The following is a 14,070-nucleotide window of genomic DNA, read 5'->3' on the forward strand; positions in this document are numbered from 1 at the left end:
GAGCACCCCTACTCTCGACTATGACTCCAATAGTGATACCTAAGACTCTGAGAAATGCTTCTATTTTCTGGTGATTTTACAACAATAGGGCTGGAATACTCAACCATCATATCATAGAATGGCCTGGGTTGAAAAGAACCACAATAACCATCCAGTTTCAACCCCCTTGCTATGCGCAGGGTCGCCAACCACCAGACCAGGCTGCCCAGAGCCACATCCAGCCTGGCCTTGAAGGCCTCCGGGGATGGGGCATCCACAGCCTCCTTGGGCAACCTGTTCCAGTGCTTCACCACCCTCTGTGTGAAAAACTTCCTCCTAATATCTAAGCTAAACCTCCCCTGTCTCAGTTTAAAACCATTCCCCCTCTGTCCTATCACTATCCACCTTCATAAACAGTCTTTCCCCTTCCTATTTCTACACTCCCTTCAAATACTGGAAGGCCACAATGAGGTCTCCCCACAGCCTTCTCTTCTCCAATCTAAACAATCCCAGTTCCCTCAACCTTTCCTCATAGTAGAGGTGCTCCAGCTCTCTGATCATCTTAGTGGCCCTCCTGTGGACCCACTCCAAGAGCTCCACGCCCTTCCTGTACTGGGGGCCCCAGGCCTGGACGCAGTACTCCAGATGGGGCCTCACAAGAGCTGAGTAGAGGGGCACAATCACCTCTCCCTGTTGGCCACCTCTCTTTTAATGCAGCCCAGAACACAGTTGGCCTTCGGGGCTGCAAGCGCACACTGCTGGCTCATGTCCAGCTTCTCGTCCACCAGGACCCCCAAGTCCTTCTCTAACTCATATATCAGAGGAACTGAGTGTATTAAGAAATGAATGTAGCTGGTCCTCTATTTCTTGGGCCGGGGGGGACCTTCTCGCCCCGTACAAAGCAGGCCTGCAGCAAGCCGCCCGTTTACGGCGCAATCACCGTGCAAGTTCAGCACTGCCACCTCGTGGAAATACGTCTGTCGGGAAAGAAACAGTAAGTGCTGGCCAAGCTGAAAGCAGTCCTCAAAGCGGCTAAATTCGAAAGCGGAAAATAACGGACACTCTGCTGATGCAGATAAAGATCCACTCCATCGCCCTCCCTGCGCAGCGCCACGCTTCTCCTCAGCCGGCAGAGCAAGCTGGCGCGGCACTTCTATCATGGTGCAAGGTCTCTGCCGGCTGGACAGGGCACAAAGCCCGCCCGCTGCGGCGGGATTCCGCCTGCGGGAATCCGGGGGCTAAAGGAGCCCCAGGTGAAAGGAGAGGGAGACAGGGAAGGACGGAAATGAGCAGAGCGGTGGCGCAGGGCTGCTCTGACATCGCCCCACCGTTACAGCCAACACCACCGCGCGGACGGCGCGCGAGATGGCGGAGCGGCTCGCCGCACGGCTATTAAGGAGAGAAGGGCGGGGGGGCGGCCAGTCCAACCAATGAGAGCGAGCCCACAGCTCCTCCGAGCCAATGGACGGCCTCGCTTTTCCCTTCGCGCGCCGTGGCGCCGTAACCAATCGCAAAGGCGGCGCGGCGGGGCGAGAGGTCAGAGGTCGGCGCGGCGCTCCGGAAGTGGAAGCCGGCGCTGCGCTGCCTTCCATTCTCTCGCAGCCCGCGGCGCGCACGAGGTGTTCCCGCGTGGGCCTGCGTTTCTCGGGCCGCCGCCGCGCGCCCCGTCGCCATGGTGAGGGCGGCACTCGCGCGGCGCGGCGCGGCGCGGGGCGGGTAGGGGGCGGCGCGGGGGCGGCGGCCGTTGTTAACGGTTGGGAGGGGCGGGCTGTGCTGATCCGCGCTCTCCCCGCAGAGCCTGCCCCTCAACCCAAAGCCCTTCCTCAACGGGCTGACGGGGAAACCGGTGATGGTGAAGCTGAAGTGGGGGATGGAGTACAAGGGCTACCTCGTCTCCGTCGACGGCTACATGAATATGCAGGTGAGGGCCGGCGAGGGAGAGGGAGGGAGGGAGGGAGGAACCCGGGCCTTGCTTACTGGTGGGGGGAAAAGCGGCGCGCTTCTGGGCTGCCCTCAGGTCCGTGTGGCCGAGGTTGCTGCGGGTCGAAGCGGAGGTGCGCTTGGTGAGGCTCCTGTTGGTGTAATCTTTGTGCTGGTTTTCGTTCCAAGCTTGCGAACACAGAAGAGTATATCGATGGTGCGCTGTCTGGACACCTGGGGGAAGTTTTGATAAGGTAATCGTGGTGCCTGGGCAGGGGAACGGGGTCTTCTAAGGCTCGTGTTACTGCTTCTGTCAAAGCTTGTGGATCTAGGGGCCGTGCTTCTTGTCTGTACTGGAGCACTAAACGTCACTGTAACTCCAATGTGAAGGCTATGGGCTGTAACTTTTAAGCTGAGACCCCTTCTGTGGGGAGAAATACAGAATTTCAAGAAGAAAAGTACATAAAGAAGTATTTGTGATCCCTTTTCTCAAGTCACTGAACACCTTCGTTCTCCAGCTTACTGCAGGTCTGCAAATCCTCTTGGCAGTAGTAGAAGATAGGAGGATGTATATGTTAGCGTTGCAGCTGCTGGAAACATTGTGTGCTTGGAAATAATGCTTGACCATAACTGTTAATCCACATGCAAAACTTTCTTGTACATCACTGCTAACTGCCTGCTGCTTTCATAAACTTGCCTTGTATTTGCAGTGAATCTTTGTGGAAAACAGTGTCAACAGCAGCCATTTTTTGTGCAGGTCTTGGCTGTTACCAGGTTGCAGTCGAGTAGGAAAGTGCTGAAAGCAATGTATTTGTGAGGGAAACGAAAACATCTCCGCTAAGGGAACTCTTGATTCTATTTACAGGTGCAATAATGTGTTGTACATCAGAGGTGTGGAAGAAGAGGAAGAAGATGGAGAAATGAGAGAATGATGTTTTGTATAGCTGGAAATAAAAGGTTTTTCTTTTTTTTTTTTTTTTTCCTTTTCCACAACTTTGTAATCAGGTGTTTATTTTTGTTGTTTTTGTATTTTACCATGGGGGAAGTTCACCCTTAAAAAGGTCTCTGATGTTTTATTGATGTCCAGAAAAAACGCTGGAAGAATAGGTAATTCTTTCAACTTTAAACTGAAAGTCTTAGAGTGAAAACAAAGTATGAAACAAATCAAAACAGAAAATAAAAACACCACACAACTAAAACTTGGCCTACGTTGATACCAGTAATAATTACATTTCTTTCAAGGAAACACTGGAATTTAAATGGTTCCCAGAATGAATTAAATCTTCCAAGCTGTATTCTCTAAGACAAAATAGATGGCTCATTGTCATATCACCTCAGTGTAGATCAGTGTCAGAACTCTGCTGTCACGTGGCCATGCTGTGATGCAGGCTGGCTTCTAGTGGAAGATAAAGAACTTTGTGTCTTAGCACGTAACTCACAGCTACGTTGACAGCAGAAGAGTCTAGGAGCAGACTGAGGGCACTGCAAGAATAGAATCATAAAGGCAGGAGAATCTTGTATAGTCTTCATAACTATTATCCATACACAAAGACTCTCAGTGGCTGTAAAGGTTCATGAATTTCAGTGGCATTCATAAAGTTAAAACACTCTGTGAAATAGGAATGCCTGAACTCAGTCTGCCGTATTATAAAAAAACAAAAACCCAAACACAAAACACCAAAACTAACAGCAAACCACTCTGTTATCAGGCTTCCAGAACACTGAAAGTTTTGGCAGGAACACAACGACTTTCTCAAATGTTAAGAGCAACCATTGACATTCACCGAAGCTGTTCCTTACCTATCAGCATTTCCTGATGACAACCATTGCTTTGCTGATGCTGCTAGTCAGAACCTCCCCATGTGAAGAATCTACCTGCAGCTGTAGGCTGGAGAGGCATTCTGCAAGCCAAAACACAAATGGCTATACCTCATGGATCTGTGTAACTTTGTCCTGTCTCATCAGTGACTGCTTGTCATACATCTATTATCAAACACACATGTATACTCTCCATTTTACAGGTGGATTGAATAGAGCAAAAGCAGACAGTGACCCAGCTGTGGAGGTTAAACCCCCTGGCACATAATGTGTAAACAGAACCTGCTCCCATATCAGTGTGGCTCACTGAACTGTGGGCAAGGCGCTGCAATTGTGCCTCAGTTTGCTAAGAAGTGGAAATGATACTTAACGCCCTTCTCAAGGTTTTGAAGTGAAAAAGGCCCAGTTCCACTGAAGAAATCTCTTGTGTTCCCATTAGGAAAAGAGCTGATTAAGCTAAAGCCAGCACTAGCAGAAGTATAGATAAGTACTTTTAAATTGGAGCTGGACTTAGGACACCTCAAAACAAGCAGAGCAAATGTGTTCTAGAACATTGTCAGTAGCCGGAATGAGAGGCAAAACAATATCTGGTTTATGATACAGCATGCACAGTTTGACACATAGAATGCAGAATGGTGTTTTTTCCACGTTCTCGTTGATAAAGTCAGCAGTGCAAGTATTAGGGGAGAAGAAGGTTGGAACTTAGCAGCCGGCTGCTTCCCTTACTGAGGGCTGCTCCTTGACTGGTGGAGGAAGTGGGGCTGGGATGAGCTGGGTGAAGTATCATCTTAGCACTTCATCAGCAGATGTTGCCATCACTGTGATAACATCTGTGTGATAGTTTTTCAGAATCACTGGGAAGCTCTAGTGTATGCTGGGCAGGACTGAATTGCTGTGCTGAGCTCCACCACAGTGTGCTGTGCTGCATGCTTGACACATCAGCTCACGTTGCTGCTCTTTAATTTCTGTTTTCATACATACTGTGATACTGCTGGGGAAAGCCAAAATAAGCAGCAGGAACTCCTAGAAGTACAGCATCACCTTCCACCTCTCGTTCATTTTTTGCATGCCTGGTGAGGCAGAATGATCTGAAGGAACACACATTGCTTTGTGGTGCAGCATTTGAGCCAACATACCCATCTGGTTCTGCTATATGGGAATATGTGCATGCACGTCAGTGTTATACACTGATACCTTTTCTAAATGAGAAGAGGATATCTAAAGACTATGGCCACAAAGGTATTTGACAGACCACCTGGTTAGAAATAAATTCCACTTGCCAGCTGGGGATTACTGGAGCCCTACGCTCACTGTATCTGAAGAGAGAATTATAGAATCACAGAATATCCCGGGTTGGAAGAGACCCACGAGGATCACGGAGTCCAACTCCTGGCTCCACACGGGGCCACCCACAAATCAGACACTCTGACACTCCTTGAACTCCGGCAGCTTGGAGCCGTGCCCACTGCCCTGCAGATTCTGTTCTATGCCCCCCCGCCCTCTGGTAAAGAACCATTTCCACCCGACCCGCCCCTCCCCTGACACAGCTCCATGCCGTTCCCTCAGGCCCTGTCGCTGCCACAGAGAACAGAGCTCAGCGCTGCCCCTCCGCTCCCTGTGAGGAGCTGCAGCCGCCACGCGGCCTCCCCTCAGCTCCTCTGCTCTGGGCTGAGCAAACCCAGGGTCCTCAGCCGCCCCTCATACGCTTTGTCCTCCAGGCCATTCACCACCTTCGTAGCCCTTCGCTGGACACTCTAGAAGAGTGTCTAGAAGTAAACAACATACACGTTTGCTCCCCAGCTCTCCCATCCCTAACTCTGCAGGGGGCAGCAGACTCTAACGAACTTTTTGATCACGGAGTTGGACGAATCGATGTCTGCCCCAGTAAAGGAATGCCCGCCTGGGGACCTGGAGCCCCGCGAGGCGTTACGTTCCCGTAGGGCTGGGACGCGCGCAGGCCGAGCACACCCGCAAAGACACCCATTCCGAAACTCTCCATTCCGTTATCGGAGAGCGTTTTGCTGCCCACCACCAGGGCAGCCCCGGCTGGGCAGGAGGGGTCACGCCCCGCCCCAGGGACTTTGAGCTGAGCAGCAGGCTTCCCTCCTCTGCGGCCACCAGTTGTGCCGTCGGGGGCATCGTGCGGCCATGGCGGGCGAGTACCGGCTGCTGCTGGCGAATGCCCGGCAACTGGTGCTGGTGTGCGGCCACGGCGAGCAGTACTTACTGCGGGAGGGCATGGCGCGGCTGGACGTGCTGCACGACGCCAGCCTGGTGGTGGGGCTGTGAGTGCTGTGAGGAGGGCTGGGAGGCGGCAGCGCGTCCTTGGGTCGGTGCTGGGCTGGAGAGCTGGTGCCTCAGGAGCTCTGCCAGCGTTTCGGAGCTTAATTAGAGATATCCTGCTCAGGCCTTTGTGTGCTGCATTCTGTTTGCAGAGATGGCTGTATAAAAGCCGTGGGCCCAGCAGACGTTATCCACCGCCGCTTTGCAGGAGCGACGTTTGAAAGTAAAATTGACTGCACTGGGAAGTGCGTATTGCCAGGTGGGTGTTTTTTGCCTTCATGGTGTCGTACAAAAGGGCTGCAAGCTTGTGGGGGGCTTTGTAGGCAGCTTCTGCTGTGTTTACCTCATTTGTGTGCTCCCACAGCTCTGTCATGCAGTGAAATAACGTGTGCTGTGTTTCCTTTAGGTCTGGTGGATGCGCATACACATCCTGTGTGGGCTGGTGATAGGGTGCATGAGTTTGCAATGAAGGTAATGGCATGCAATTACAGAGCTGGGTTTTTCCTCCCCCCCCCCCCCCCCCCCTTCTTTTCTTTAATTTATAACCCTTTCTTCTCTCCAGTGACACCTGTATTTCTTCAGTAGAAAATGATATAATTTCTGTCAGATAATCCAACAAAGGGAGGAGGAGTGATATCTGAGGACTGTAGGCTATGAGGGCACTGTGAATGTAATTTTTGCAGCCAGACTGAGTGTGTTTATGCCTTGACTGAGGCCATCCGGGAGTGTCAATTTCTGTTACCATCTTCATCTTAAAGTCTTTTTCTCCCCCTTCTTGTTTTTCCACATAACAGAATCTTTAAGAAGTAGGTCTTCCCCATAGGCTCAGAGGGAAGTAAATCTTCAAAAGAGTTCTTTTTATGCCACTTTTTACATCATTTCTTTGCTCAGGTGGAGGAGATGGATAAAAGAGGAGGGAGGACAAATTAATGGGGATTTGTTTTTCCTCTTTCTGTCTATCGCTGCAGAGAGACCTCAGGGCACTTTCCAGAATCTCTGGGATAGAAAGTTCACATTTAATGCCTAATTTTATGTGTGTGGTGGGTGTTTTTGTTCCCTTTTTTCCCCAAGCTGGCAGGTGCTTCCTATATGGAAATCCACCAAGCTGGAGGAGGAATACATTTCACCGTGGAACACACCAGGAAGGCCACGGAAGAAGAGCTGTTCACTACCTTCAAACACCGACTTGAACGCATGCGCAGAGCAGGATCTACTTTGGTTGAGTGCAAGAGTGGATATGGCTTGAACTTAGAAACAGAACTCAAAATGCTGAGAGTGATTGAACGTGCTAGGCAGGCCATGGATATTGGTATTTCTTCAACTTACTGTGGAGCTCATTCTGTGCCAAAGTAATATAACTTATTTTTTCTTGCTATTTTTGTTACTGCTTTGTATTGAAATTTGGTTGTTATTTTGAGAAAAACAACTTCTGACCATCTTTCCTAACATATAACAAAGTATATTCAGAACTATACATCTATGTTACCCAATTTGGGTCTTCCTAAATCCCCCTTTTTTCATTCACATGTTCATGTCCAGAATATTTTACTTGGATTTTCTGCGACCCATCAAACTTAGATTCTGCCTCAGCTGTTTATCCTGGCCAGGAGGAATCTTGCAACTCTTCATTAATCTGAGACCTGAATGTTCAGAGCACAGGCCCACTGCTGGCTCATGAACATTTGGGTGAGTTACATGCTGAGGGAAGCATCATGTATTGGTGAGCCCAAGTTTTCAGTTCTTGGTTTCCTTCAGCCTTAGTAACAATGTAGGATCTCGAGGGAGCATGTTCCTCAAAGGTTTGGGTCTGGAAAGTGCTCTTTTTAAGGATTCAGATGCAAATAAGATGATGAGTTTGTGGATTCTAAGAGTTAAACAACTATCTTCTGTGTTCATGTCAGTTTTCTTTCATTCTTATAGTCCATAAAAATTCTCCGTAGCTGTGTGGTCACACAAGCAAAAAATTAAGGTCAATTTGACTGTTTTTACTTAAATCTTGATTTATGTAGGTCTTAGAAAGTAGTGCTCCCTTTTGCAGTAGGTACTTAATGGCACTTCTTGACTTTCTATCTATCAAGTCTAATAATCCATGCATAGTCATGCATGTTTGTTAGCACCAATTTGCTAACTGACTCAGATTTAAAATAATTCTATTTAATGTGAAACAAAACGACAAAGTTATACTTGCTCATGGAAAATTCTGCTTAGTCCCTTGTTGGGGCTGCTGGCAAGGAGCTTTGTAAATTCATCTACTCAGCCATTTGCTTGCTAGCTTCTTGCATGTAATTTACTGTTTAGCGTGTTTGGCCTCTTACAGCAGAAGTGACACTAGCAAGTTCATTTATTTGATAAAGGTGTCAACTCTAGAATTGTTATATGTGGTATGTTTTGTAGAGCATCATTATGTGGAGTCTTAAGCCTGCCTCCAGCACTAGTCATTTTTTTTTCCCTCCTGGAGATTTGAGCAAATGTTGAGAACTGCTGTGTCTATCTGTTAATGATTTCTGTATGGTATGTGGTAATTCAATCTGATTTTCTGCTTCTAGAAGGAACATTGATACATGATTCAAACTGATCCTGTTTTTGCATCAGGGATTGAATCAGATGAGCTACAGAGGTTCCTACAAACAAAATCATCCTGTGAGGCTATGATGCAGTGCATCAGTAACATACAGTGCTTACTGAAGTGTGCACTAAACATTGTAGGTTACTTCAGTCTGAGCCATCCCAGAGAAAAGTATGGCTGCTCAGCTCATAGCGATTTTTGTTCCTAGCCATCAGCACATATTGGAAAAAGATGTTTTCAGCCCTAGAGCTTCCAGTATCCCTGGTTGTTTAGGAAATGAACCTAAAAAGCTCAGAGCAGGGGGCAAAGAAATAACTCATCTGCCATCCATCTAGTCATCATTTTGAATCAAATTCATGATTTTGGGGATATCTGATTCTAAAAATATATATTATTTGGCCGGCAAAACTTCACTGGGCTCTTTTTCATCTTTTGGAAGGAATTTTCAAAGTCTCTTGCAATGGAGAAATGACAGTTTTCAATTCTTGGGCATTATGTTCCCCAGAATGTGAGATCAAGTCTTAATGTTTCCTTCTGTTTTGTCTTGGCTCTGGTCCTGATCTTTACATTTGGATTACTCCAAAGACTGCTGAGCCTAAATTAGAAAAGGGAGGAGGCTTGACATGAGCTCAAGCAACCCAGACTGTTTCAGTAAGAAGTGAACAAAGGAAGGGCAGTGTGCCAGGTTTTACTGTGCTTTGTAACTGTGCAACCTTGTTCATAAATCAGAATAGAATGTGAGTCCTTGAGTTTACTGCCACTGTAAAACTGAAAACTCACCCACATATGAAGCTCATCATGATTTTACGGTGCCTGAAATGAAGATAGAGATGTCACAGGCATTTAGCTGCACTATGTCACTTATCTTTAGATCTTAAAATTGCAGAATAGTAACTATAATTTTGAGATTGCTAATTTTTTCAGAGGCATTTACTCTCCTGGGTTATCTTTGTGTAACTGGGGGTTCATAAATGATTCTGACATTGGCAGATCTAATCTCAGGAGCCCTGTGTGATTTAGAAATGGTTATCTAGCTATCACTCTGAACGATACCATCAGAGGAGAGGTGAATTTAAAATAATGATTTGTGCTACACATAACCCTTTGAGCTTTGATATTTGCATAAAAATATTGCATGAGTATCATTTAAAATTTTTAAATAATCATTTACATATTTTAAATAGTTGTATGTTAAGGTACCATATAAGTAGAGCAGGCTATATGAATAGGAAAGCTGAAGTATTGGTTTGTAAATGTCCCATGTCTTGGTTAGCACTTAAAAAAAAACAAACAGCCTTATAAAAATAAATTGTAATATCATCTTAATATTCTTTAAATGGAAAGTAAGTCATGTTTGGATGTACATAAGTTACAGTGCTTTTATTTTTTAATTTGAAGGTTGAGTGATTTGTATTTGCATCATTCTCTAAATAATGTAGCAGTTGCATATATGGTTTGAATGTTTGCCAAGCTTCAAAGTTGTTATTCTTATGGCTCTGTAACATTTTCTTTCCATTAGAGGGAAAACTGCTACTGAAGCCACAGATGACATTATTAATAACCATCTCCCTAAACTGAAAGAACTCCAGCAAAGTGGTGAAATACATGTTGACAATATAGATGTGTTCTGTGAGAAGGGAGTCTTTGATCTGGATTCTACCAGGAGAATTCTTCAAGCTGGAAAAGATACAGGGTTACAGATTAACTTCCATGGTGATGAGCTCCATCCGATGAAATCTGCAGAGGTATTCTATCTTAACATACAATGAAGCCACTTTTTTGGTTTTGCTTTGCTTTTCTGAGACTTGAATCTGTGAATGAATTGCAATTTTCACAGCCAGGGGTTGTTTTTTTCCTAAGACTCTGTGAAGTCCATCATTCATAGGTGGTAGGAAAGTGCAGCCGTTGTGCAATTTTGGAGTTAAGGACGTGGAGAGAAACGTTGACCTCTATGACTGACATACACTGCCTAATCAAACATTGACTTTGCTCATCTTCCGCATGTGATATTGATGGGGAACCCACTGGATATATATGAACCCAAGGATGACGAAAGCACAGTTTATATGCAACTTGGAAAATGCTTTTTCTTTCAGTGTATGTCTAGCCATAGCAAGATGTACAGTAAGCACACTCAGAGCACTGGTGTAGTCAAGTGTAGGCTCAAGACTATTTTGTTAAAGACAGTCTGTCTGATTCAGTGTTTTGCCATCATTTAAAGAATTCTTCTTTCCTGTGGGAAAGTTATTCTTGTCTCTTTCAAAAAGATTTTAAAATCTTTCTTTTCATTATAAAAAGCCTTTTTGCTGTTTCACTACAGAAACAAGCAGACACATTATTTGTTCAGCAACCAGTGTCAGACTTGTCACCCTATTTCTTCTGCTTACTTTGTGGGCAGGAGTTAGTAATGGTTTTATTCAAAGCAGTCCCATAGTTTGCAAGTTCATCTGTTACAAATGCCACTGAAGGTGTACTTCCAGTCTGTACTTAATACCTTGCTGTGATTAGCTTTTCATGCAGCAAATTAGAAAGTATCTTGTCTGCATTTCATTGGTACTTTCAGGCATTCTTTATGATCTTTCTATTAGTAAATTTTACATTAATAATGAATTGCCTATTCCAGTCGCTTGATGACAACACTGTTTTACTGAATTAACTCTTAACAGTGAGTAACATTGACTATTCTCTCAGCTTGGAGCTGAACTAGGAGCCCAGGCTATCAGCCACCTAGAAGAAGTTAGTGATGAAGGTATCGCAGCAATGGCAAAAGCTAGGTGTGCAGCTGTCCTTTTGCCAACCACTGCCTACATGCTAAGGTAAGGCCACTAGAATGGAGGAATCAAAAAAAACCAGACCCCATGTTCCTGGTTCTAGCCTCTGGTAATGCCAAGTGTAAGCTTGCATCTATCCATTAATGAGCAGGATGGATCAGTGAAGACCAACACAAAGAGCTGAACAAGCCTCTTCACCTCTTACTTCTGGTATACATCCTTAAAAATGAGGCAACACTGGTTGGTGGTTACTCAGTGGTTGACGTACTTTCTAACTGCCAAGTGGCTGGGGCATCACATTCATAATGTAAGTGAATGGTTGGAGGTCAGGTCGATGAAGCTGAATTCCTGTGCTACCTTGAAGTTACACCACTCCAGTGAGATATTCATATAGACGTCAGCGGGAGAATGGGCTTTTATGAAGCAGCTCACCATAGCAATTGTTTGCATTAACATTGCTAAGTGACAGAAATCCAACATATACGAATTAAATTCACAGCCTCAAGTTCCTGTTCTGAATTCCCAACAGAACTGGGATGAGGCAGACTGTTGCGTTGGTTATGCCACTGCTCGTGTTTGCAAGCCTGTCTTTGAAGCTATACAGACCAGAAAATTACTTTTTTTGAGAAATGAAGATTTTCACCATGTAAATCCTGAAGTGGCTGAGGCCTGGTAAATACCAGCATTTCAGTGGCCTGCAGCCTGGTGCTTGATAGTAGCTGTTGTCACGTGCTGTTACTGCAGAAACAGTGGATCACAGTTTCCATTTATGCTATCCATAGGATGATTGGTAGCCAAGAGGAGAATTTGGCCTTTCATCTCCAAATGGATTGATGTAACTGAATGCATGAATTTAGCCAAACTGAGTGATGACTTTTGTTTTTGTAATTCATCATGTAGTAACTAAGTGAATGGTACTGACACGCGTCTTTTTCCCACTAGACTGAAGCAACCTCAAGCCAGAAAAATGTTAGATGAAGGAGTTATTGTTGCTCTTGGCAGTGATTTTAATCCTAACGCGTACTGTTTTTCAATGGTAAGCTATCCCTAATACTTACAAGAACATGAAATTACAAATTTTTCTGCTAGTACAGCTTGTGTATACATCTTACATGCCTAAAACATTCTTCATATCCACAAAGAGAGCTGCACACCCAGCTTAGACATTTGGTCCTGCCTGTTTATGTGGGTTGGTACTATGTGCCAGAAGTTCTTGAAATTTGAAGGGGTTTGATTTTTCAAATGCACCAAGAGGCTTAGAAAACAAGCTTGCAAATTCCCAATTTCACATTTCTCATTTTGGAATTGGCAAGATTTACAGGGTGCAGGACAACGGCTTTTGGTGCTTGAGGCGGGAGGGCCGTGCTTTGGGATTTGAGACATAAACAGTTTTATTTGTATATTGTTAAGTCCCGTTTTCTACTTAATTTTCCCATTAGCCTATGGTGATGCATCTGGCCTGTGTAAACATGAAGATGTCAATGAATGAAGCCCTAGCAGCTGCCACCATTAATGCAGCTTATGCTCTGGGAAAATCAGACACTCATGGTTCCATAGAGATTGGCAAGCAGGGGGATCTTGTTATTATAAATTCATCAAGGTATGTTCTTTTATTATTGTTTGTAATGTGATTTAACATAAGGGACTTGGATTTTCACCGTGTCACAGGGAGTGGAGAGGTTAATGTATTCCTTGCGCTTCAGAAGTTACTTTCATTTGTAAAAGGGGACACTGATAACATTTTATATCCACTTTCATTTACCTTAATCATTCCAGTAAAGGGTAAGGCTTAAGACTTTTAGGGTTAATATTACAAATAAAAAATGCCTAATTACAAATTATTTCAAGATAACACCTGTTTATTTGTGGAAGGAATTCTGCTGTACTGTACTCTACTTGTACATTATTTCATTGTATTCATGCAACAAGTGATCAACATGTAAACACGGAATCCTGAATTGTCATCAATATGGCATAGTGCTTTCCCATGGTTAAAGCAAGTATTTTATAATTGACAGAAATCCTAGGTGTGTGACCTGCTTTTGTGCAAGGCTGGATATTCTTAAACATCTTGTTGTCTTTTTAGATGGGAGCACTTGATATACCAGTTTGGGGGACATCAAACATTGATCGACTATGTTATAATTAAAGGAAAAGTTGTCTATAAAAATGAGAGCTGTGGGATAATGAGCAGTTACTGAAAGAAGACGATCATTTGCGTGGATTCTTTCAAAGCGACAGACAAATCAGATTTGTATTTACTAGCAAATTGTTTCACTGCTCATCTTACCACCCCTTTTATTCAAATAAACTTTATCAAGCGAAAAGAAAAATTCTAAAAATCAATTCTATCTATTTGAATTAAGAGAATTTCCCGAACATTTCAATCCGTAAAGTTTGAAATAAATAAATAAAACCACAAAACCAATGACTTATGAATACAGAAAGGGGGTTGGGGTCCAGGTAAGATTAACATGGAAGAGTGATGTTATGTAACCTGTAGCCTAGGGCCGGGGTCTCAGGCATGCACGTTTGGAATGGCTCTGGCAGTGCTGGGAGGACACAGCACCCTAAACAAACTTTCATAGTTTTTTTCAAAGCTTTCTTTTCTTTTTTCTTTTTAATCATCTCTCAATTATTACACTTTTCGTGAGCTTGTACCATCCTTTGGGGATGTGGTGTGTAGAAAGAAGATAACACAGCTTTGGAGTTTAAGCTGTTCCAGTGTTCTAA

At 44.7% G+C, this 14,070-nt stretch overlaps 2 protein-coding genes across 2 annotated transcripts; both read left to right on the top strand.

The window, feature by feature from the left end:
- Positions 1-1,536: 1,536 nt before the first annotated feature.
- On the top strand, positions 1,537-3,098 carry SNRPF (small nuclear ribonucleoprotein polypeptide F). Its single transcript, NM_001277362.2, has 4 exons — positions 1,537-1,654; positions 1,775-1,900; positions 2,089-2,153; positions 2,765-3,098. Exons 1-4 carry the CDS (start codon positions 1,652-1,654, stop codon positions 2,829-2,831), a joined length of 261 nt encoding a protein of 86 aa, NP_001264291.1. The 5' UTR covers positions 1,537-1,651; the 3' UTR covers positions 2,832-3,098.
- Positions 3,099-5,805: 2,707 nt separating this feature from the next.
- Positions 5,806-13,761, top strand: AMDHD1 (amidohydrolase domain containing 1). The gene is made up of 9 exons (XM_416158.7): positions 5,806-6,002; positions 6,153-6,259; positions 6,407-6,471; positions 7,072-7,349; positions 10,086-10,311; positions 11,258-11,382; positions 12,280-12,373; positions 12,777-12,937; positions 13,424-13,761. The coding sequence occupies exons 1-9, from the start codon at positions 5,866-5,868 to the stop codon at positions 13,536-13,538; spliced, it is 1,308 nt and encodes a 435-aa protein (XP_416158.1). The 5' UTR covers positions 5,806-5,865; the 3' UTR covers positions 13,539-13,761.
- Positions 13,762-14,070: the final 309 nt, after the last annotated feature.

Source organism: Gallus gallus, chromosome 1 (assembly GCF_016699485.2).
Source record: "Gallus gallus isolate bGalGal1 chromosome 1, bGalGal1.mat.broiler.GRCg7b, whole genome shotgun sequence".
NCBI classification, from domain to species: Eukaryota; Metazoa; Chordata; class Aves; order Galliformes; family Phasianidae; genus Gallus; species Gallus gallus.